Source organism: Gordionus sp. m RMFG-2023, chromosome 4 (genome assembly GCF_954871325.1).
Source record: "Gordionus sp. m RMFG-2023 chromosome 4, tfGorSpeb1-WG-v2, whole genome shotgun sequence".
In the NCBI taxonomy this organism is placed as follows: Eukaryota; Metazoa; Nematomorpha; class Gordioida; order Chordodea; family Parachordodidae; genus Gordionus; species Gordionus sp. m RMFG-2023.
The window spans coordinates 30,730,008-30,754,123 of NC_088778.1; the positions used below are offsets into that span (position 1 = coordinate 30,730,008).

General features: G+C 29.5%; 1 protein-coding gene across 3 annotated transcripts in view; it reads right to left on the reverse strand.

Annotated features, from left to right (window-relative positions):
• LOC135928183 (receptor-type tyrosine-protein phosphatase F-like) overlaps positions 1 to 24,116 on the reverse strand; it is a 69,186-nt gene that overhangs the window by 37,114 nt on the left and 7,956 nt on the right. For 2 of the 3 annotated variants that reach the window (XM_065464561.1, XM_065464563.1), the window contains exons 2-11: positions 10,662 to 11,072; positions 8,839 to 8,977; positions 8,549 to 8,703; positions 8,143 to 8,385; positions 7,884 to 7,997; positions 7,168 to 7,391; positions 5,686 to 5,879; positions 5,002 to 5,132; positions 4,091 to 4,215; positions 313 to 511 (exon numbers count right to left, since the gene is read on the reverse strand). In XM_065464561.1, coding sequence (XP_065320633.1) covers positions 313 to 511; positions 4,091 to 4,215; positions 5,002 to 5,132; positions 5,686 to 5,879; positions 7,168 to 7,391; positions 7,884 to 7,997; positions 8,143 to 8,385; positions 8,549 to 8,703; positions 8,839 to 8,977; positions 10,662 to 11,072 — 1,935 coding nt within the window. The remainder of the gene's footprint in view (positions 1 to 312; positions 512 to 4,090; positions 4,216 to 5,001; positions 5,133 to 5,685; positions 5,880 to 7,167; positions 7,392 to 7,883; positions 7,998 to 8,142; positions 8,386 to 8,548; positions 8,704 to 8,838; positions 8,978 to 10,661; positions 11,073 to 24,116) is intronic. The other variant, XM_065464562.1, reaches the window with a different exon arrangement.

Sequence of the window (24,116 nt, forward strand, 5' to 3'; positions counted from 1 at the left end):
ATTTAGTAGCATAAAAATGAGAATATTATAGTATATTAGAAGACGTGTTCTAAATAATTTTACACTGAAAGAACAAAACATAAATAAATGTAATTCCTATCGTTAATAGCGTCTCGTCAAAATTTCCTTACCTAGTTAACTCCATATTAAAAACGAAATTATGGTTTCTCTCACCATCCTTACAAGAATTATCAAAGTTCTGCATTTTACTGATAATGATATCTCGAAATCATCCCCAAGATATAACACGATTTGTAAATATAAAATATTAAAACTATATTCACCCCGCCCGCCCCGCCTCCCGAAAATTACCGTCTTCCAAAGTAGTGATCGCTAGAGGTTCCGACCAATCACCGGGTCCAATAATGGAGGTAGCCCTCACCGAAATATGGTAAGGCGTAGAGGGCTTCAGGTATTTGAGCAGGGTAAAAGGTTTTTCGCTCATTTTCGTCATAACTATTTCTTCTCGTTCGAGAACGCTTGGATTGTCGCGGTTCGAAATGGTGGTAACCTTATAGTTTTTTTTTCCCCATAATATCGATAGTATTTTTGTTCGATAAAATATATTCGCTTCAAGTCTCAAAGACCAAGAAAATATATAGATTATCTGGTTGCGCAGAAAAAGCTATTATTCTGTAGATGCTAAAAATCGTCGCCCATTCTTCAATGTTAATAGAAACAACGGCAGAATTTGAGGAGGATAAAAAGAAAAGTTGCCATTTTTCTCCTTTCTCTCTCCCTTTATCATCCTCAAATTAAGCCCCCCCCCATTCGTTCTCTATTATTTTGTTAACTTACTTTTCAACTCGTTTCACGTTTGTCCAATGACTGATGTGAGATCTCCCTTGGTTAAGATAGCCCCCCCCCCTTCCTTCCAGAATTTTGTCTCAACTCCAATTTAAAATAATTCATTCTTGGATTGATAAAAAATTTTTTTAAATAGAGTACTTATAGAATTTAGGTCTTATTAGCACTCTTTCATCCTAATCCCTAAATGGCGCTTGATAAGTTCTACTCAATGACATATGATAATACCTTAACTGACGACAGTGGCCCCTACACTTTCTGAGCGAATGAAGCAGAATACTCCCCTGAAAAGTACCCCCCCCCCCTTTCCGAAAAAATAATAATTATTTTATGACACCCATAAATTTCAAAAATAATTTTTATTGCATCAATTTTTAATAAATAATATAAATAAAATGCAAAAAATATATACTTTATAAATATTATTTTTAAATTAATAATTTAGATAAATATGGGAAAGAGAAAGCGAAAGAATTTATAATTTCATCAATATTTAATTGTTTAAATAAATTTTTTTTCCATTGATAATATGGTTAAATTATTGAGAAATGAATCTTTCATGATACTACGAAGTCTTGTATTAATTAATTTAATTTTACTCATGACTCTTTCGGCAGTACATGAGGTTGTAGGAATGGTTAATAAATATTTATATAAAATTCTTAAATTAGGGAAAGCTGAAAAATTTTAAAGTAGACGATAAGGTAAAATAAATGAATAGTTTTTCCAATCTGAATCGTAAGTCCCTGAATTATCATCATCATCAGAAGAAGCTAAATAATGTATTGGCAAAAATATTCTAATTAAATAAATTTACAATTCTCATCTGACAAATCTTTAAATTCTTCAACCTCTAGGTCATGAGTAATAATTACATTCCCCATTTTGGCCATCTTATAAATATTTCTAAACTTCAACATTTCTTTGAAAATTCGACTTGAATTTAAATTGTAAAATTCACAGATATCCTCGAATAATTGATTTTTCTGCCATTCCCTTTGGCGTAAAAAAATGATGTTTGATGTAAAAATTTCATCAAATCATCATTAAATCTTTCGTTAAACTGCATAATAATTAAATCGAGTGCAGCATAAAACACACCTATTTTAAAGCTAAAAAAAATTTCTATATTTAATGATGAAAGTATATATATACATCTCCTTATTAGATTGTAATTTTTGAAGTCTAGAACTTTCAAAATCAAAAGGTAGATTTCTCTCCTTCATAAAATCTTATACCTTTGAAAAAACATCCAAAAATTCAGTGTTATTATCTATTAAATTAAAAAATAATTAAGACAATAATTTATATTATACTTCTCAAATTAATCAAGCAATCTTTTGCCAATTGAATCCAAAACACTAAGTGATAAGATAAAATCAAATTTTTCTATTCTAAAGACTAAGCACTAGCCATAGTGGAAGTGGCAGGATCTTCAGAATCCTTTAAATTTGTTAAAGCTGCCCTCAAGGCATCATAAAGTAGAAAAAAAATAGCAATAGCTTTATATGACGATAGCCAGCTTCTAAATAAAATAACATTTTAAATATAATTAAATAAGGTACTATTACCGTATCGAGTTGTATTCTTGATGCGTAGAAATCGTTGCAATTTTTTCAGATCATTACACTGACATTTTTTGAGTACCTCATATCTTTTTACACCATTAAAATAGATATAAATCTCATCTAGTATTCCTAGAACATTTCGAAGTTCTTTAATTGATTGGCATAATTGAACAATATTAAATTTAATCAATGACAATAACACCAAATAAAAGCTGCCTTTGGCGCCTCTGCTCTAATCAAGGCCTGCACACCATTGATTCTTCCACTCATATTTGAGGCGCCATCATAACTTTGCCCAACTAGGAATTCAAGGGGTAAATTCATCGAGCCAAGTTTGGATATTATACTATGCTTAATATCGAGACCTGTGGTATTTCCCGTACAATATATGTCAATCAGTCTTTCAACAGGCTTCGGCGTCTTACTATTTTCAACATATCTTACTGTCAAAGCTATTGCTTCTGATTTCTAAACATCATATGTGCCATCAACTATGATTGAAAAGCACTTGTTAAATTCAATCTCATTTTGAATTTTTTTTATAACCATATTTTTCATGGTTTAATGAGAATATATATATTATTATATTAATAGATTTGCATATGATTTCGTTTTTAATCCCTTATTGTTTTTCTCCCAGTACAGGTTCAGAATCTGCAATGAATTTAATAAGGCCCATCATATTGCCTTCTTGTAGCCTGTTCCCCCAGAAGGCTTGGTTACGAGATATTAAATAACCTAGACATCTTATTAATATTCTTATGACAGAACGGTTATTATCCACACATTCTGTCTGGGGTATTATAAAATGCAATATGAAATTTTTGTTGTGTGAGCTTTCCATAATCGGCCATCATATGTACCTGTGAAGATTCATGCACAATAAATTTCATGATCATTAAAAGAGTCAGATATTATATTTTCTTCTAACACATTTTATTATTTTTGGTTAACATTTTTAGGCATATTTTGAAATTGGAAAAATAATTTATGACAAGAAATCTCGGATAACAACCTAATTTACTAAACATCGATCTAAAATTTCCGTCAATTCATATTAAATTAATAAATAAGTGGGGGAGAGGTCTTATTATTACATACATAAACCAGAAATCAATTGGTTATGGATGGATGTAGCAAAACTAAAAAAAAAATTTTTTTTAAAAAGTGCCCCCCACCCCCACTCAAAATTTAAAAATAAAAAATTTCAAAAAAGGTACCTTCACTTAAATTTACTGAAGCAGTTGCTTCGGAACCCCCCCCCCCCTTTGTAGGGGCCACTTACTGACGATGTTTTCATTAAAAGTGTACATCAATGAAAACAACTGGGGACGCCATTTTGATTACCCATATTATTAAAAATTTCAAACTAGAGGCCAATTTATTCCTATGCCTGACGCAAACTTTATTAAAGAATTGCCTGATCATCGAGATAATAAGGCAGCAAGTTATCAACATAATAGTAGTTTTTAACATGAGAATAATTTACTATATGGGTTATTAAAATGGTCCAGCTGATTTGCATTCAACGACGCTTTCAAATGCACTAATATGAATATAATCAGTCTAGGTATTATTACATGTCATTGGCTCTACTATGCAATTTTTAGTGATTAAAATCATAATCATATGTTTAAAAAAAACACAACAACTTATTAAACAACATGGCAAATAAAATAAGATACATGTATGATAAATATTTATATTAAATTTACTCGTATTTCGTAAGATAGGTGCGGGGCATCAGATAATTTTGGCTCTGTGACTTCGTCCCAGCTGATCATGATTGATGAACTGGTTACGTTTAAAAGGTTTAAAAATGTCGGGGCGCCAGGTAGGTCTGATTTTACAAATATAACTTTAAAAAGTCTGATATTTTAACAACAAAGAACGCCTAATAAAAAAATATAAGAAATTTTAGATTCGAAAAGCGCGAAAAGTTTTTAAATCTAAAAAATATTGAGCATTAATTTATAATTTGGGGAAATTTATTATTTATAAAATATAAAGTTTAATTGGAGTGGTTACCCCTCATTCACAGTTAGCGTGAATTCGCGGCTAAGTGTGTAAAATTTGCGAGTTTGTATACTCCGGCGCGATTAGTAATAACTGTGAATGCAGGGTTAAATGGCTCGATTTGGTTAAGCGGAAAATAATTGCCCGGAAAAAAAATCCCCAATAATAATTCTTACCGGAATTGATTTTCTCAAAATTTTTAAATATTTTATTTGGGGATTTTTATTTTTGTGGATTTATTTATAGGGAATGTTTTCTCCTATTTAATTAATTTTGCAATATATAATATCTTTAAAAAAAACGGTTTTCCAGGGAATTATTTTCCTAGATTCGCTCGAGCGGATTTTAGCTAAAATAATATTACGCGAACCTCGAGATTTTGTTAATAGATGTCCAAACTCTTCTGCCACCCATGAGCCAAACCTCTAGTTTCGCGCAAAATATTGTGGCCAAAGGTTAGCCATTTTTTAAAATTGAGCCGTTTAATCGTTATATTAATTGGGTGACATTTAGAAAGAAAAGAAAAACATTTTTGATATTTTTTTTAAAAGAAAAACGAGAGAAAGAAAAAAAATGAAACAAAATATTATGCAATACAATATCTACAAACCTCTGACCAAAATTCGGGTGATAGCTTGTATAGTACCGAGCTTAGAAACAGCAATGCAAGTAAAATTGGCGCCTGTCTCCAGAGGTCCGATTTGCAGAACGTTTTTGCCAATGGTAACTTTTCCCATGTAACTTTTAGATTTAAAAAGTAGAAGTGAATAATAAAATTTTATATAGCGTCCGAATAAGAGAGAGAAAATGGAAAACAATAAGCCAAAGATCAAACGCCCTTACCCCTCAGCCTCATGGAATCTTTACCACATTTTCCCATGAAGGCAACTGTACCTCCTCCCTCATAAATGTAGACACTGATTTTATAGAAACAATAGTATTCTAGATAGAAACAATATTAAAGAAGGGGACAAAAGAAATATTTATAAAAATAGTAACTTAGTATCTAACTAGCCTAACAATCACGGTTAGCGCCAATTCGCGGCGGAGAATACAAATATGCATCGTATTTTGTTCGCTATCTCCCTAAAAGGTTAAAGCGTAATTGGACATAATCATTAATTAAGGGGATGGTCATAAATTTAAACGGAAATGTTTTGTATATAGTATAAAGTAGTTTATATTTATCAGAGACCTACAGAGGTACCATTTGCACAGCCTGGCCCGGATTTTTTTTCAAAAATTTTTTTCGGCCCGGCCCGGATAATATACGTTTTTTTTAAAAAAAACCAACCCATTTCCAAAGCTATCAATCGACGTAGTGTCCGCTTGATTAAAATCCCGATAAAATTCTTGATACATTTCCCTATCGCCACCATCTTCCGCGCGATCCTGGTCAAATTCGTCATTCATCTCATCTTCGATCATGTCATCGATATCGTCGTTTCGAAGCTCATTAACATGATTATGAAATAATTTGGGAAATCCCTGCATAACATATTTGAATATACGGAAATATCTTACATTAAAATATATAGAGAATATTTTTATATTTATATTGTATCTCCGTTTTCCATTATTTGCATACCATATTAAGCTTCATTTTTTTTAAAAAAAAAGGAAGCTATATTTTAGAAAGGGATTAATGGGCGGCGTTTCTTGGTTCAGACAAACCAACGCGGTATGATCTTTAGAGATTCAGAACGCAGGCTTCGTATCGGTCTTATTCGCAATTAAATTATGAAGCAGTTTATTAGGTCGCTCGGATACTTAACTGCATTTTAGTATAGACTAAAAAATGTATTTGATCTCGAGAACACCTTATTTTTTGGTTTCAAGTATTTGGTGGTATTGCTATTTTTCGTAATTTTATTCTCGTTTTTTTTGGCTATTTAGCCTATACTTAAAAGAGGGTAAAATAACTGGCTATTAAGTATTAAGCCGACCTAGAACACAGTCCGACTATTTATATAATTAAATTTAAACGTGATATTTAAACGTGATATAATATTTTTCAAGTTTCAAGTACTCATTAAATTTGAAATAAATCAAAAAAAATGTTAAAATCAGTTTTAATTATTATTATTTATATCCTTTAAAATTAGGTTCTGTAAATATCGGAACAAGATTTGATTAGATCTTTTAAATTCGATTCGGGAAATTTTTATTTTCCGAAAATAAATCATACAAAAATTATCTATATCTTACTGACGATAAAAATTTGGAAACAAAAAACAGATACTCTTCAAGTATTTTATTTTAAAAAATAAGAAATTTTTATAAAATACCATTTCAAGAAATACTTAATTTTTTTTGGGTAGTAATAAATAGATTGTACCTCATATAATATTAAAAGAAAAAAAAAATAATATTAAGTTACATGAAGACAAACATTTTTTGGGATAGGTTTTAGATAGCTAAAACAAAAATCATTTAAAATTTGGAAATTTCTCTTACATCTCCTAGAAAAATTCTAAAGCAAATTTGAAAATTAATATTAATAGATGCTATGGGAATATGGATGATATTTCCTCCATTTTTAGCGAATTTTTTTGAAATTCTCAACTTAAATATTAGTGTTTACTCTCTAGCATCTATTAATATTAATTTCAAATTTACTATAAAAAAAATTTTCTAGGAAGATATAAGCGAGATTATCAATTTTAGCGATTTTAAACGGGAACCAAAATAAGCAAAAACATTAAAAAAAAGAGAAGAAAAAAAAACGTTAAAGGAAGCCCATTCAGAGCCTTTAATATTTAGTGTTATGTTATACCAAATTGTTCTGCTTGTTATAGGGTCGCTGTTTGGTAGAGACGGGAGATATCTTTTTCCACCTCACTAATGGCATAGGCGATCCGACGGCCACGCAAGTTATATTTTTTCTATAATCGTTTGTCCTTGTTTTAGTGGAACCGGGGTAAGTTGCTCCGGAAACAGCCTTTGCTATTTGGACGGTAAGGGGAGGTAGTATGGAAAAGTAAGGGGGAATTCTTCTTTCTTTTAGATATATATATATATATATATATATAAGATATGAATCAGGATAAATTTTTTTGTATTGATTTCCCTATAAAAATTAAATTAAAATGCGGTGGTACTAATGTAATGCGATATATTATATTCTTTATCAAAACAATTCACCATAGGGCCTAGAGCAGAGCGATGCGGATCCGACATTTTCCGATATTCGCCCCAAACCGGATAACCGATATTGGTTACCGGATAAATTTTTGGCGAATATGTAAGAGAATTTTAGATCGGAAGAATCAAAAAAGGTTATAACTGAAACCAAAAATGTTTGCTGGGGGGGGTGCACGGGTGGTGATAAATTTTGCAAAATATGAATGGATGAATATTCCTAATACATCATTCTAAAAAAAATTCGTTAAGGAAGGGTTAAAAGCAATTAGCGGGATAGATAGCTACTCCCCAAAAAAGTTAGAGATGTTAGTTTAAAATTTAAAAAAAATATAAAAAAAAATTTCACACCTTTAACCCATATTTTAGCTATGGTTGGACTGTAAGCCGAACCATGCTTATTTGTAGCCATGCATTGATATTCCCCTTCATCGCTATATTCTGCATTTTCTACCAGTAACCAGCCTATAAAGTAGGATAAGAATAAAAAATAAGATTTGTATATAGACGACAAAAGGTTTCGTTTCTTATTATTTTCTAATCAATTATATTGAAAATGTAAAGGCAAATTAAAAGCTTAATAATCTATTATAATACATAATGAGAATACCATTATTAAGCAGTTTATGCCTTCTCCAAACACCTTCGGAATTCCCTGATTGATCCATTTGCGACGATGTTGCTTCGGCATGATCTGTTAAAAAAATTATCGGCGCGTAATTTTTTAACCAATCCACTCGAGGCGAGGGTTGGCCAATGGTATTGCAAGGAATGGAAAAAGAGGTGCCATATTCTACTACTTTTCTCTTAGGACCCTGAATGATAGCAGGAAAACCTGGTGGTAATGTTTTTGCTGTTTTAAAAAAAAATATATATATAAATTATAAATAAGTTGTGAAATAATTTCTGCCCACCGGATGTCTTTTTGACATATACTGTTAAAAAATGCTATCATAACCCAATATATTTAATAATTAAATTTCTTTCTTTCTTTAAAAAATGGCGCTGTGATAAACCTTGTAACACTGCTAAATTGGCTTGGGACGACACAGTTCCGTACTCGTTGAATACTTCGCACTTCACGGAAGAATTTTTATCCTTTTCCGCGCTTAGGGGCTCGATCCGCAGCACGGAGCCTAATCTACCTTTCTCCATCTCCAGAACTTGAAACCTATAATTAATATATTATACAATTTTCTAAAATCGAAATATCTTATCCTGCATCCAAATAATCTTTTGTATTAATCAACCCTATTGCCCTCGAAAAAAATTTAAATATATCCCAAAATTTACATTCATTCATAACCTTTTTCCGGTCAAATTTTTGCCCCTAACGGTCCAAGTGAACACGGGACGAGGATGAGCGATGACCTCGCAAAAGAAACTCGCGACACCTTGATCGCTCGCTGTCACATTCGTAAGCGGTCGTATTATGATTGGTCCATCTTTGGGAATATTATATATAGTAGATGCTTTATAATGAACAAGCAAAATAATTCGGCTAATAATGTGAATTTTCATTTTAAAAAATGCTCCTAAATTTAATCAGTTTTGCTCGCGCGTTGGTCGTACGGGTCTTAACGGTGAGATCAGCTGTGAGCAGTATAATGTTTTTTGTTCACTAGGATAAGAGAATGGATTTTAAAAGAGCATTAATTTAACACATTCTTCGAATTAGAATTAACTAAGTAGTAAATTGAAATTATTGTATTTAAAACAGTTTCCAACTTAACATGTACGAAAAATTGATTTTTGCAGAATAAATAATAAATGAGCGTTAGCATCTCTGGATGAAATTACTCAATGTATGTTAAACTAGTGAAGATGAAAAGAAGAAGAAACAGATTAATTAATTATCAAGGTTTATTGTTTTTGTGAATTCTCATATGTTTTTTTGGAGAGGGGTTACATGATCCTGGACTGGACATAAAGATACACCATCCTATGTCGGCAAAGCAAGCGGAAAATAGTAAGTATAAGGCCATGTCCCAGTGAGCAATTAAAATCGCGCGATTTTTTATTCGCGATATATATATTAACCTATCGAAAATGGGTTTTCTTGCGAAATAATTTTGCTTCGCAACTTGTCACAACCTTATCAAGGGGGTATGTTTTACGAATAAAACGCTATTTTATTTCGGTAGGGCGTTGGCTAACATAATTTTACAAAATGCGGAAAAAAAACAACAAATGAATAGGTTTGGAGGGGGGGGGGGGAGGTGAGGTTTATAGAGCATTTATTAACTAAAACGTCATTTAGTATAACTCTAAAAGTATCATTTCGTATAATAACTCTAAATGCATTATTTTTTTAATAATAATCTCATTAGATATTTATTCTTGATGACATATAGCATAGCATACAAGTGAGATAATTCAATTATTATTATTTTTTTTACTTAAAAAAATTAATTTTGGTAAGTGAGTAGCTATTATAAGCCATTACTATAAATTTTTATAATTCGCATTTTTTTCTCTTTCCCTATCTGGACTAATATTTTTACCACTTGGATGAGTTTCGGCTTTCTTAAACATGAAATACCATAGATATATGGGCTAGGTTCTAGGATCCGAACCGTAAACAAATATCCGTTTGGCTTCGGGTTTAGGTTGTTAAAAAATAATATCCGTTGGGGTTGGGCTCTTAAAAACCGGTTCGAACTTTTTCTGATACGAAGCCTATTTTTAAAGTTCTATCCCTAATCCCACAATTATTGTATATATAATAAATGCGCATCATTTACATATTCTAAGATATTATTATTGACTATAATATAAATATTTATTATGAAAAAATGGATACCGATAATGATTGACAATCAAAATTGATTGACATATAGTAATCTTTATTAAAAAACCGTTAGGATAAACGGTTCGAACCTGTCGACGACTTTTTTTTAGAGGTTCCTTTTCGGGTTCGGGTTACGAATCTTATAAAGATTGAGGTTTTCGATAAATAAATAACGGTTAATATCGTTATAACGATTCGGTTCGGATCTCTGGTTAGAGTTAATATATTTTTAAAAAAAATGGCGCAATAGTCACCCACTATCCCAAAAATTCTTGATAACTAATTTATACATATAAAAAAATATTGTTAGTAGGGAATAATTTAACAATATATCTTACACGTGGGGAGAGAATATTCAGAATCTAATATACTATCGTAGTAATAATCGTTGAAATCGAAACGATTCTCATCCGGCACAGAATTATAATGCACGCGCGAATTTCGGTTAGGGTGCGAGGGATTAAAATATTCCGAATTTTCGAAATGACTCATTTTAGTGTTTATTGTTGGGGTTTGGTGATGAATATGATTTTGCGTGAAGGATATTTCAGAATCTCCGATGGAATCGGGGTAAGTTAGATCCTCCAGATCGAAATATATATGAGAAGGCAGGCGGTGATTTTGTGAGATCAAAGGATTCTTTCGAGTGTGTTGGCCATCAACGCGAGACGCGTTGGATTGTTTTAAATGACGCTTGGAAAGCCATTTATTATCGAAAGAACCGTGTAATAATTTTTTTACATTAAAATCTATTTTTTTTTGTGGATGTTAAAATAAAATAATTTTAATGTGTTTTTTTTGTGGATTTTTAAAATTTTTTTTGGTTAAAGATTATTTATATTAGGTTGACCACGAGGGGAAACTTGGAAATCCCTTTTCGGGAAATAATTGGTGGGAAAAATCAAGTTAAAAGCAAATAAATATTGATACCCCCCCCCCCCCTCACCCCATATTATCCTGCAAATAAATAAGTTAAGTTAAGTTATTATTATTATATATATTATAATATTATTTAAAAAATAGTATAAAGCTTAAGAACAATAATTTTCTAAAATAAATGAACAATCAATAAATTTCATTTTAAAAGAACAACCCCCCTATAAATATTGTCTAAATTGTTGGTAAAAAGATAAATTGCAAAACCAGGCAAAACGAGGAAAATCCTGATATACGCCAACGCTACTCAGCGATCGTGATAATTTATGATATTTTAATCCGAGCTGGAAACCGGAAATGCGTCAAATCTAGTAACCGGTACCCTTTTTATTAAAAAACGTTAGAAACCAGAAGCAGAACCATTTTTTTAAAAAAATAAAGAATAAAATATTTCAAATCGTCTGCTTTTTTTTAAAATCCGTGTTTCATATTTTTACACCATTTAAAAAAAAATGAATTTAAACTTAGATAGAAAAAAAGGAGTTAATTTTAACTTTAAAAAAAAAGGTCGATTGGATTTTATTACCAATTCCGGTCGCAACAGTTCACCGATAATCTTTAAATCGACGTTTATCAAAATAGATCGTTTCTTAAAGTTTATGAATATACTGGATAATTAGTAATTTTCAGAAAATTATTTACCCCTCCTTTCCCCAACACTCTAAAAAAGGTTATAGACAAGTGATTTCGTATCCGAAAACAGGAACCAAAAATTGAATTTGGTAAACTTAATTTACAATCCTAGCCCTATCGTAATTATGTTCCAAATACTTAATAGAACATTCTGTTCAGAACATGCGGATAGAAAGAAGACCCCTCCCTTTTAAAATTATTTGACAGATGGTGGATGCAATGACATATAAAATACCTAGACTGACGATGCATTCATTCATTAAAAGTGTACACCAGCAAAAACAGCTGGGGACGCCATTTTGATTACCTATATCATTATTAAAATGTAATTACTATATGGGTTACAAAAATGGCGGGTCCAGCTGATTTGCATTCAACGACGCTTTCAAATGCATCATAATGAATGCATCGTCAGTCTAGGTATTATTATATGTCATTGGGTTGGGTGGATGATAACAACTATTAAAATAAGCTTATAAGGGCAGGGCGTATTTATTTTATTTTCCTTTAGTTTAAAGAAATCTAACATTGCATTCCTTATTCCGACAGCTATTGAGCATCATGAAAAGCGGTTTAAAAAAAATATTCTTAAATTTTTATAACCTGAATAAGGATTTTTTCCCATAAAATAATAGGCATAAATTCTTATTCTTTTTATTAAAAAAAATAATATTTGAAGCTTATTAAAAAAGTGTCACATTAGCCCAATGACATATAATAATACCTAGAATGACGATGCATTCATTAAAAGAGTACATCAATGAAAAACAGCTGGGGACGCCATTTTGGTTATCCATATCATTAGTAAAAATTTTAAACGAGAGGTCAATTTATTCTTATGCCTGACGCAAACTTTATTAAAGAATTGCCTGATCATCGAGATAATATAAGGAAGCAAGTTATCAACTTAATAGTAGTTTTTAAAGAGAATAATTACTATATAGATTATCAAAATGGCGGATCCAGCTGATTTGCATCCAACGAAGCTTTCAAATGCATTATTATGAACTATCTGGGTTACCAAAAAATCGGGTCCAGCTGATTTGCATTTAACGACGCTTTTAAATGCATTATTACGAATGCATCGTCAGTTTAGGTATTATAATATGTCACTGGGTGGGTAAAAAATAAGCTTATAAGGGCAGAGTATTTATTTAATTTCCTTTTCTTTTAGTCTAAAGAAATCTCACATTGTATTCCTTATTCGGACAACTATTGAGAGGTATGAAACGCAGTTTATTTAAAAAAAAATTTCTTTGATTTTTTTATAACCTGAATACGATTTTATCCCATTAAAAAAAATAATATTTGAAGTCTATTAAAAGAAAGTATCATATTAGCCCCGGTTATAATCACAGAAAAAGAAATTCTAATAATTGAAATTCCCAATTTTACTAGATAAATTTATTCATAAAAAAAACACGCATTCATTTCCATGATTTTAATTTTATCATTGTAAAAAAAAGGAACCAAAACAAAATAAATGTCATGTTTGGATAATCACGTTATTGATATTTTTCTGTAATCAATTATTTATGAAAAATTGTAATACAATATAAATAACGATATATGGATAAAGCTATTTTATTAATAAACGAGGAACGTAAAAATTAATTCAAATAAAAAAATAATAAAACTTTAATCTAATTAATACCAATTTTTAAAAATTTTTTTTTTTATATATACTGATACCAAACGAATCACTAACAAAAAGATAGGGAGGGGGGATAAAAAAATATTTCGATTCTCGAAAATTAAAACAAATTTCGATATTTTTGTGTTGTTCCTTTTTATGGAGTCAAACCTCTATCCTTCATTAGAAAACCAATTATCGTCGAATAGAGTTGAAAGTCAAAACCCCGACAGGATTTAAAATTTTTGCGAAATCGGTTCAAATTGAACTTCGTTAACCGTAATCGCTTCTATGGCATAAAATTTAAGGGAGTTTTGTAAAATGCCAATAATATTTTTTTTTAAAAAAATAAAAGTTTCTTTGTTTAAGATAAAAATTTATGTGGACAGGGAGTGTGGGGGGGAGGAGGGTTGTAGAGAGCGGCTCTCTTTAGACAAAAATTAAAATGAACGAATCTTCCAAAATTAATATCATACTATAAAAAAAAAAATTTAATTTAAAGAAGAAAAATCAGAGATTATTTTTTTTATTATAAATATTATAATTTATTCGTAATATTATAAAATATCTATATTCAATGATTAAATTATATTAAATTATTTAAAAAAGTAGGAAAAAAAATAAAGTGAAAAGTTATGAAGGGGTTTCAACTAACTTTGTTAAACGGCTCGATTTGAGCCGATTTTTAAAAACGGGCAACTCAATATTTTAGCCAGAAAAATATTGCCCAAGCCTCGAGATTTCGTTAATAGATGTTCAAACCTATCCTTAAGGCTTGCACAATATTTTTCCTAATAAAATATTGAGTTACCCGTTTTTAAAAATCGGTTCAAAATGAGCCATTTAACAACACTAGTTTCAACAACATATTAAATTATTTCCATCTCCGCATACAATGAGTACGAGTGTAAGGATATGTTAATTAGGGTTTTCTTATATTGTTTTAGGAAGGAGTAAAGGAGGTAATATTCGTCACTGGCATAAGGGGGTGTATGGAAGTAGTATTGTAAAAAGGCTCCCAATCCAATATTTTAGCCAAAGAGTTTGCTCATAGATTACAGAAAGGTTTGAACATTTATTAACTATGGCATCCAGGATTTTGCTAAAAGAGGTGGGTGGGACAATATTAGGCGGGGTTTTTCCCCAATAAATGTTATTGGAAATCTTTAGGTCCCACTTATTGTGTAGGCCTTAGGCTATATCAGATTTTTTAAAAAATCTTTGATTTATTATAGACGTTATTTTATATTTTTATCTATCAAAATCTTCTATATAGTGATATATTGTATGCATTTTTTTTAAAGAAGAAGAGGGAGGGGAGGAGGGGGGGGGGTGTTTTTATAATGAGAGAAATTTTTTATTAGCCTAAAGTTATATTTTTGAAAAGGGGCAAATAATTTGCTAATTCGGTAGATTTAAAACGTGACTAAATCGAGCCGTTTAAAATATTAACCTGGCGGTAAATTTATCCTCCTAAGTAGCCATTTATTTTTTTTTTAAAAAAAAGTATTATTATAATATTAATAATAAGATAGTATAAAATACATTAACATTCATTATCTATTACATTATATATAAAATGCCATTAAAAAATAAAATAAAATTTAGTTTGAGAAATTTTTATTTTTTAAAGTGCAATTTTAAAAAATGATTATTTTCATATTTTTTTCAAATAATAAAATTTTTTTTAAAAAATTTGGTAATTTCTATTTTTCCCCTTCCTAATTTTTTTTAAGAGGATTATTGAGTGTGTAAGTTTTTAGGACTTTTATTTTTTTTAAATCTCTTAAATTTTTTTTTTTAGCAAATTACATATAAAATATTTTAAAAGTCGTATTTTTTGGATGAAGGAAAAATAGAAAAATTTGTACGTATTAGTGTTGTTTAATACCTCACTTTAGTCAACTATAAAACATCGTACCCATATTTATTCAAAAATATTAGAATCAATCTTTAAGATGAGACTCAACTTAGAAGCTTAATTCAATTTTTTAGGCTAAAAACTTGACTAAGCCACAATAGAGATTGTCAAAATTAGCTACTACGTATATTATGGTTTTAGATATCTCCTCTATTTCTTACAGCGATTTATTTTTAAAAAAAAATAAATAAAAACAACTCAATTAAAATTATAAGTATAGGAAGAGAAATAGAGGTGTATTGAATACCGTGGGTAGGAGGTACTCTTCAGTTCCCCACTATAATTAAAATATAAGCTACATACCATTTATACCAGTTTATATAGGTAATAATCTGAATTATTGAATCAGATAATGTGTTTGTCTTTAGCTAGGGGTTGATAAAAAATATTAGCCAGCCTAGAGGTTTAAAGATTTATTTAACAAAATATGGAGGCTTACACATAATATTAATGAGGGTAAAATTCTTAATCTGGTCGTTTTTTAAAAAATCGACCCTAATCGGGGTTTTTCTTTGCACATACTATAAGTAAGGAATATAGGAATTCTAGAGAAAATTTATAACCTGCCAATTATATTTAAATGATAAAACATGAATTAAAAATAAAATTTCAAATTATCCGGCCAAGATTGGTTCTTCCTCAGAACGTTAGTCCTACCGCCATTTTTAGCTTATATTTTTAATTTTGATATTCTAGAAAAATTTAATAAAACCAAAATAGAGGATCGAATCTTTTGCCCCGAGGATCATGAAAGAGGAAAAAAAAAGATAATGTAGTTTTTATTTAAATTTTAACAAAGAAATTAAGGTATAGATTTTCTAGTTCGTTATTTCAAATACCAATTTTTCTTTCGGTTAAATTTTTATATTTAGACCTTCGTTGGTACGGGTGGAGCAACCACGAATATGTTGCGTTAGACCAATGCAACCAGAGTTTGGGGGTAAGTTGGTCTTAAAAAAACACGTCATTTCCTAATAACATACATCTCCAAGTTAATCGAGATTAGTCTTATTATAGTGGCAACAAATATAGAATTTCAACGCAGCGTTTTAAAACGCAAATAATACATTTTAAATTAGTGATCTGCAACGGGCCTAATTTTTCAAGCCCGGCCCGGCCCGAACCCGAATATTTTTTAAAAAGATTTGCAGGCCCAAACCCGAAATTTTTTTAAAAAAATTTACCGCGGCCCGACCCAAATTTATTTAAATATAGAAATTAATTTTTATAATTACTCAAAATAAAAGACATATGTTATATGGCGTTTAGTTTCAATAAATAAAATCAAAAAATTTTTATATTACATAAAAAAATTCAATATAAAATTGATAAATTTAAGGTATATTTAAAAAAATTTCCAAGGTCCGACCCGACCCGGCCCAAATTTTTTAAAAATATTAGGTTCGGGCCGGGCCTAACTTTGCAGATCTCTATTTTAAATGCAATAGTATAAATTGGACAGCATTTTTTTTGTTTTGTTTTAAATTTAGACGTTTCATGTTTAAAAAAAAAATTAAAATTAACGATTCCATTTAAACAAAGAGGCTTTTGCGTTTTGAAACGCTGCATTGAAATGTTCAATTTATGCGCACTATTAGGATCAAATTTATAAGAGGTCTGAACGGAAAAAGTGTATCAACTAACCCCGAACTCACCTAACACCTTCCCCTAGCATCACAAACAATATCAATTATGTAATCACGTCGTTTTAAAAGAGATTATTCGAGGATCCTTACTGCACAAAGTAAAATTTTTTAATAAGAGCTCGCATTTTACAATAATAATCCCCCATTAGATCGGGCCCAGATAATCGTTTTATGGCTTTTCATAGAATCTCTTCCAACTAGCTAATTCTAAACGGAGTTTGAAAAGCTTTTCAAGATATATAAAATTTTCAAACAATTTTCGGTTATCTGAAGATTTTTGTTAAAAAATTTTGATCAAATTTTATAGTAAAATTTTAAATAATCTTCCAATGATGAAAATCCGAATTTTTTTGATTTTCTAACGATTTTTTCCCCAAAATTTTATCAAAATTCAAACTCTAGGTCATAAATATTTATAAATAAATAAAAATATAAATATTTTTTAAAAATTTCATAAATGTATAGAAATATATCGCAATGACGGAAAATATTCGTTTCAGATAAAGGTTAAAATAATTTTTTGCATCCTTCTTGGCATGACTTTATAGTTTTTTAAAAAAAATAAAATTAACAGCCCCCCCCCCCCTCATATATATTCAATCAATCAACTGTATATTTGCCACCAATGGGCTACATCCATATGTATATTGAATATATTATGATTATGACAAATAAATTAATGACAAAAAACATCGCCTTTACTCGAATTTTACAGTTTTATTTCAAAATTAAAAGAATCGTTATATTCCAAAAAAAATTTCCATAAAAAATTGAATAAAATTCTTTTGCACACAAAATTTTTTCAAAAAATATAGTGATTTATATGAATTCATATTGGACTTTATTTATTTTCTCGCTATAACTCTGCCCAATCATTGAAAAATTTACTTTAAAATATTTCTATCGCCAATCAAATTTTACCAAGTAGTGTTTCTGGAAGTAACTTCTGAAAAGTAATTGGTTATCGTTATATTTGAAAACTAACTAGATTTACAAACGGAAGAATTTAAATGGAAATAATACAATTTAAATTGCGAAATAATTGTACAGAAAAAAAATATATATACCAAAATGTAATAATACTTATTATATACACTTAAAAAATATAACAGAATATAAAACAATTATATAAAAATTTAATTTACCAATTTGCCTCAATAAAATATTTATTTGACACTAAATTATCTATTTTCAAAATTTATGTCTAAAAGGTGTATTAGGTTTGCTTATTAAATATAATATCTCAAAGGGTTTTATCAGAGACTTGCAGGCCCGGCCCTAGTACCCGAGCCTAAATTTTCGTATATTTTAAAACCAAATATTTTAAATTGCCATTATTAGCTATAAAAATCAAAAATAAACATAATATATTTTTTTAAAAATCCGGGCCGGGCCTGAAAATATAAAACCCGGGCCGGGCCGTGCAAATGGTACCTCTACAGGTCTCTTGTTTTTATAAAGATAATGAATGAAATGTAACTTGACTTTTTTCGTTACATTTCAAAAAATATTATATACTATTATTTTCTTGCAAAGATACCGGAAGCTAGTTAATTTAATACTAAAAATATAATATATCATTTCTTTCTTTCTGGCTTTAATCCTCCTAAATCTATATAATTTATATTTTTTCTTTCTTTCTCTTTTCATCAATTTACATGCTTAAAAGTAAACTTTGTTAATGTGATTGGTTAATCCCCGTAATATTATTAGCACATTTTTTTAAATAAAAAATAAATAAATTATTGGATAAAAATATTTGAATATTTTTTTTTAGTAGGCTGAAATGATTTCTAAGTCTTATATAAAAACAACAAATTAATGAATTAAAAAAAAACAACTAATTCTATCTATATTCAACTATATATTCATATAAATTATAAAAGCGACTTGTTTTTGATTATGTTTAAAAGTTTTAAAAACTAACATTTTATTACCTCATCTAAAGATCTATGGGCGTCTATCCATGACCTGATTGATGAGTTAGAAAAATCACGGGCCAAGCAATGGTGGAAAACCGTGCCAACAAAAGTGCCCAACTTATTTAGAATAAAAAAAGAGCATCATAGTATAATTAATTACGCTATGTGCGAAATGCGAGAAAAAAATTTTGCGAAAATCCCACCCCCTTCCCTATCATTACAAATGTTATTTAGTAAACGAGGAACTATAAAATTCTACGGGTACAAAAACAAACTCGGTTCGAATTTTATGCCGGTTTCCAGTCGGATCAAAAGGTTTAGGAAATCCGCCTTATAACCGGTTTTTAAATTCGGGTGCGGTCTAGGACCTTCGCTAATTTAAAAAATACGATATGATTAATTTCAAAAACTCCAATTCTAAAAAAAAACTAAAATAATAATAATAATGCGAAACAATTTTTTTGTTCGAAGAAAAAAAATAAATATTCGAAAATATTTAAGACATCATTTGCCCAAATTCTTTTGGTATTATTATTCTATTTGGGTATTATAGTGTTCTATATGCACTTTTTTTTTAACACATGCATGTTTTCGATAAATCAATCCTTGATTCGGTGTCCTTGATCAATTTATTACTAAACAGACGGCTATTTAGTATTGACTGAACAGCCCTAATAGTGCGAACGAATTGAGCGCTTCAAACGTTGAGTTGCAAGCGCCAATAACGTCTTTCAAATGGCCTCGTGCAAAAAATTACCGTTTGGCCTTAGCAACCATTTAAAAAAACGCAAATAGGTTTGCTATCTCATTACTTTTTTTATTCGTCACTTTGGAATATTATACAAAATGTAATATAAAAAAAACTTACTTATAATCCTAAAAAGGAATATTTAGAAATTAAAGAAATAAGAACGCAGACGATAATATAATTTTCAAAGATAACCTCAATCTAAAATTACGGCAAAATGTAAATACTCAATTTGTGCGCTCTATAAAAAGCAAAAGAAAAATTTAAAACAAAAAAAAACATCCCCCAAAAAAACAAAAAAAAAGAGAATAAAATAAGAAAAATAACATTATAACCGAACCCTTAGAAAAACAAATCAAAATAAGGTGTCCGAGTTCAAACAGTAGAATAATCCTTTAATATGTATTGTATTATTATGGTGTGTACAAGAGATATATATATTTTTTAAATGCTATCCTACACTATATAATAATTTATTTTTAAGTGAATTTATATTTTATAGATATTATGGATTTTGGAGGATAAGAGCGCAAAGTGTTGGCATTAAGAATTTAGTTTTTAATTTTATATAACGACAGGATAAGACTAATAAAAATTTTTTTGTCCTTTTAAAATATATATTTTAAATGGTTATTTTAAGGGGAGGGAAAAAGCCTTTTAAAAAAAACCATAAAATTTTAATTCATATTGTAATAATTATAGATGAAATGCGTATTTAAAAAAAATTGTTTTGGTTATAAATTATTATTTAAGAAATAAAAAAAATATATAAATAAATTGAAACAAAGTCGGCAAATAGCTCACACTGGAAAATGAAAATTTGTTTAGGCGGAGGAGCGGGCATGAAACTAACCTATATATGCTTTTTAAAGTGAAATCTAGCCAATGAGATAAAAGGAATCTTTTCTATAGAAAGATTTTTTTTTAAAAAAAATTGTGAAATTATAAGGCATCATCATATACTTTTGGAGTAAAATTCTAGGCTAACATCAGACCTTTGTCATATATAATTATAGATAACCATCCCCCCAGTGGATTATCTAGGAATTTGCCTTGGATATGGGAAAGGAGGGGGGGGATTCTATTTACAAGTTAAAATAAGATTTTTTTTAAAAAAATGTTTGAAAAAATTTCGGGTGGATGCAAATGCTCAGCTTAACAACTGAGATTAGAGTTGATTGGTGTACTTTATACTTTATCCCCCCCCCCCACCAAAAAATGATCTTCACCATAAAAAAGTAACATTTTTTAAAAAATATATTGCAAATTAATCCCATATTGCAAAAAAAATAATTTTACAATTGATAGTATTCTCTTGAGTTCTCTACATTTTTTAGAGTCAGATTAATAACCGAAAGCCTCGCATTTCTAGCTGTCCTGAGAGACTAATTTAAATATTTTTACAGACAAAAGATCTTGTAACGATACCTGGGACGCGTTGTCTTAGGTTATGGTAAATGCTTTTAAAAAACCATTTGAAAACTAGCCATATTTAAAATATTTTACATTCATTCTTACATAAAAATTTTTTAAAATTAAATTAAACTGATAGGCTCCGATAATTGGCCTATTTAATCTGGCATTTGGCTAAAATGACCCCGGGCTTCTATCACATATATAAACTGACATTTCTAAATAATAGTATAAAATATACGCGCACGTAACATTTTAAACCACCGATTGCGTCAATGATGCGATACTGTCATGAGATGCATGATTAAATAAACAAATTTGGAAAATTATTGGTGTAGTGTTGTTAAACGGCTCATTTATATTATTCATATATTTTTTTACAATGGTTAGGTTTTGGTGACTTGTATTACACTTGTAATTTTAGTTTGTTTTTGTAATCTGGAAGAAAAAAAAAACCAGATTTCCCGTTAATTTATATGTTTTCTATTTAATTTTTTTCCTTTTTTTAAGATAATATATATATACCAAAAAATTATGATAAAAATTTATCAATTTATATGTATATATATAAAAAAATAAATAAATTCTATTATCTTTACATTATAATATTATCTAAATATGAATATTCGTATCGAGATATTTTGGTTTTTTTTTAAAAAAAGAGAAGAAAATACAACTTTTTGGGATGAATGTTATTTTTTTTCACACAACGATTAAAATGAATGATAAGGATTTTAGGCGTTTTTTTTATATTATTGTCGGGAATAAATATTTTTCTTGGATGAAAAAAAGTTTCCAAGCAAAATATAATAGGCTTAATAAACGGACAAACCAGGAACGTAACCAAGGAGTTAAAAATCCGCACCACGCCACGCCATCGAAAACAGCTAATTAATAAAAATTAGTAAATTAAATAATAATTTTTTTGAAAATAACGACAGGGCAAGCCTTTTTTTTTTGCTTAGAATTTAAGACGTTTCATATTGAAAAAAAGTTAAAATATAACGCTCCAATTTAAACATGGCTGCGTTTACATTTTGAAACGCTGCGTTGAAACGTTAAATTTGTGCTCATTATTATAGATTCCCTAAAACTCTTTGTGTCACCCATGAACAAAATCTTGCGGTTAGCCTGATATATTTTCCTGGATATAATATTGAATTAGGCTATTTTCATAAAAATCGGCTCAAATCGAACCCCTTAACAACGCCAATGATATTTATAGAAATTTGGCCTGGTCCTGTTACATTAAAAAAAAAACTTTTATATTATATAAACTAATAAAAAAATATATAATAATAACAATATTTTAATATGATATTAGAAAAATTCACTTTTTTTTATCGTTATTATATTAGTAAAAGATAACTATAAAAAAACAATATTTCTAGTGTAATGTTTTTTTTATGGTTTTTAATCTATTTTTATAATATAAATATTATAGTGTATATAAATGTAATGTAATAATATTGCAAAATCAAAAAAATAAAACACATCATTCTTATATTTGTCTAATAAAATATAAATTGTCTAAATAAATATTCTTTTAGATCAAATTATTTTCGCTTCGAATCTATGAGATAACCAATCCATCAAGAGATAGATGGACAAGAAGGATTTTTGGCGTAACGCGACAAATATCAAACGAATATGCCTTATAAAACCGGAAAATTGAACTGGGTAAGACTGAAACCGACTTTGGATATATTTTTTAGGTGCGGTTACGTTAAGTTACGTGGCCCTTAGATGGGCGATCATATATATGACCGATAAAACAGATGAACCTCGAGAAGGGTAACATTTTTTGGCAAAAGTTCGCCATTGATAAAGTCAGCTAAACCTTTAGTATTGTTAAAAGGCTCGATTTGAGCCGATTTTTAAAAAGGGCTAACTCATTTATTCAGAATAATATTAGGCAAGCCTGAAGATTTTGCTGACATATGACACAAAGATCTAGACATAGCGAAATGTCGAGGCTTAAGGCAATATTTTCCTGGCTAACATATTGAGTTAGCCGTTTTTAAAAATCGGCTCAAAACGAGCCGTTTAACAACACTAAGCCTTGGATGATGAATGAAACTTCGCAAAGTATTAAATATTGGTATATCTTTGAATTTATAAATTATATAGTTTTTATATGTGTTTTTTTTCTTCCTCTCTCCATTAATGATTTATTACTTATAAGCTTAAAGAAATTTGGGATTCGTTGTCCGGTCCCAAAAACCGCTATGCCCGGCCAGCGAGCTTTCGAGTTAGACTGGCCAACCTCTAATATAGTAAGAATATAGATGGGAAGAATTAGGTAAGGAGGGCAACAGATTTTTATAAATGGTTAAGGCGGCATACGTCATCGATATTATATTGTAACTTTTACGAAAACCGATATATAAAGTCGTCGGGTTAATTCGGGGTTATACTTCAATCAACCCGGGGGTTTTAGTAATCATTTATTGTCAGTAGCGTTGTTAGGAGGGAGGCGCTTCTCTTCACTTCTCTTCTCTTCTCTTCTCTTCTCTTCTCTTCTCTGACACAAGTCCCCACCTAAAAACTTTGGAGCCCCTCCCTTTAAAAAAATATTGAATTTTTTTTTAGGTACGGTCTTCATTTAGCGTATTTTAAGTGGAAATACTATTTCTTTTGCGCGAATTGTAGATATAATTTTCTTATTCTTTTTTGTTAATTTTAGATAGAATTATCCATTTTTATGCTAATGTACGCTCCCCCCCCCTCCTCTCAAGTTCTATAAGCATTTTTTTTTCAAATAACGAGAAAAAAAATCACCTGATTTAGCCGTTATCTTATTCAAGTAACCAGCATGTATAAAACTACACTTATAAGCTGTGAATTTATGATAAATTCAAAAATAAAATTTGGGGTATATTCAAATTTAATTTATATATATAAATGAAAAGGATCTCATAAATTCGCGGCAAAATTTGTC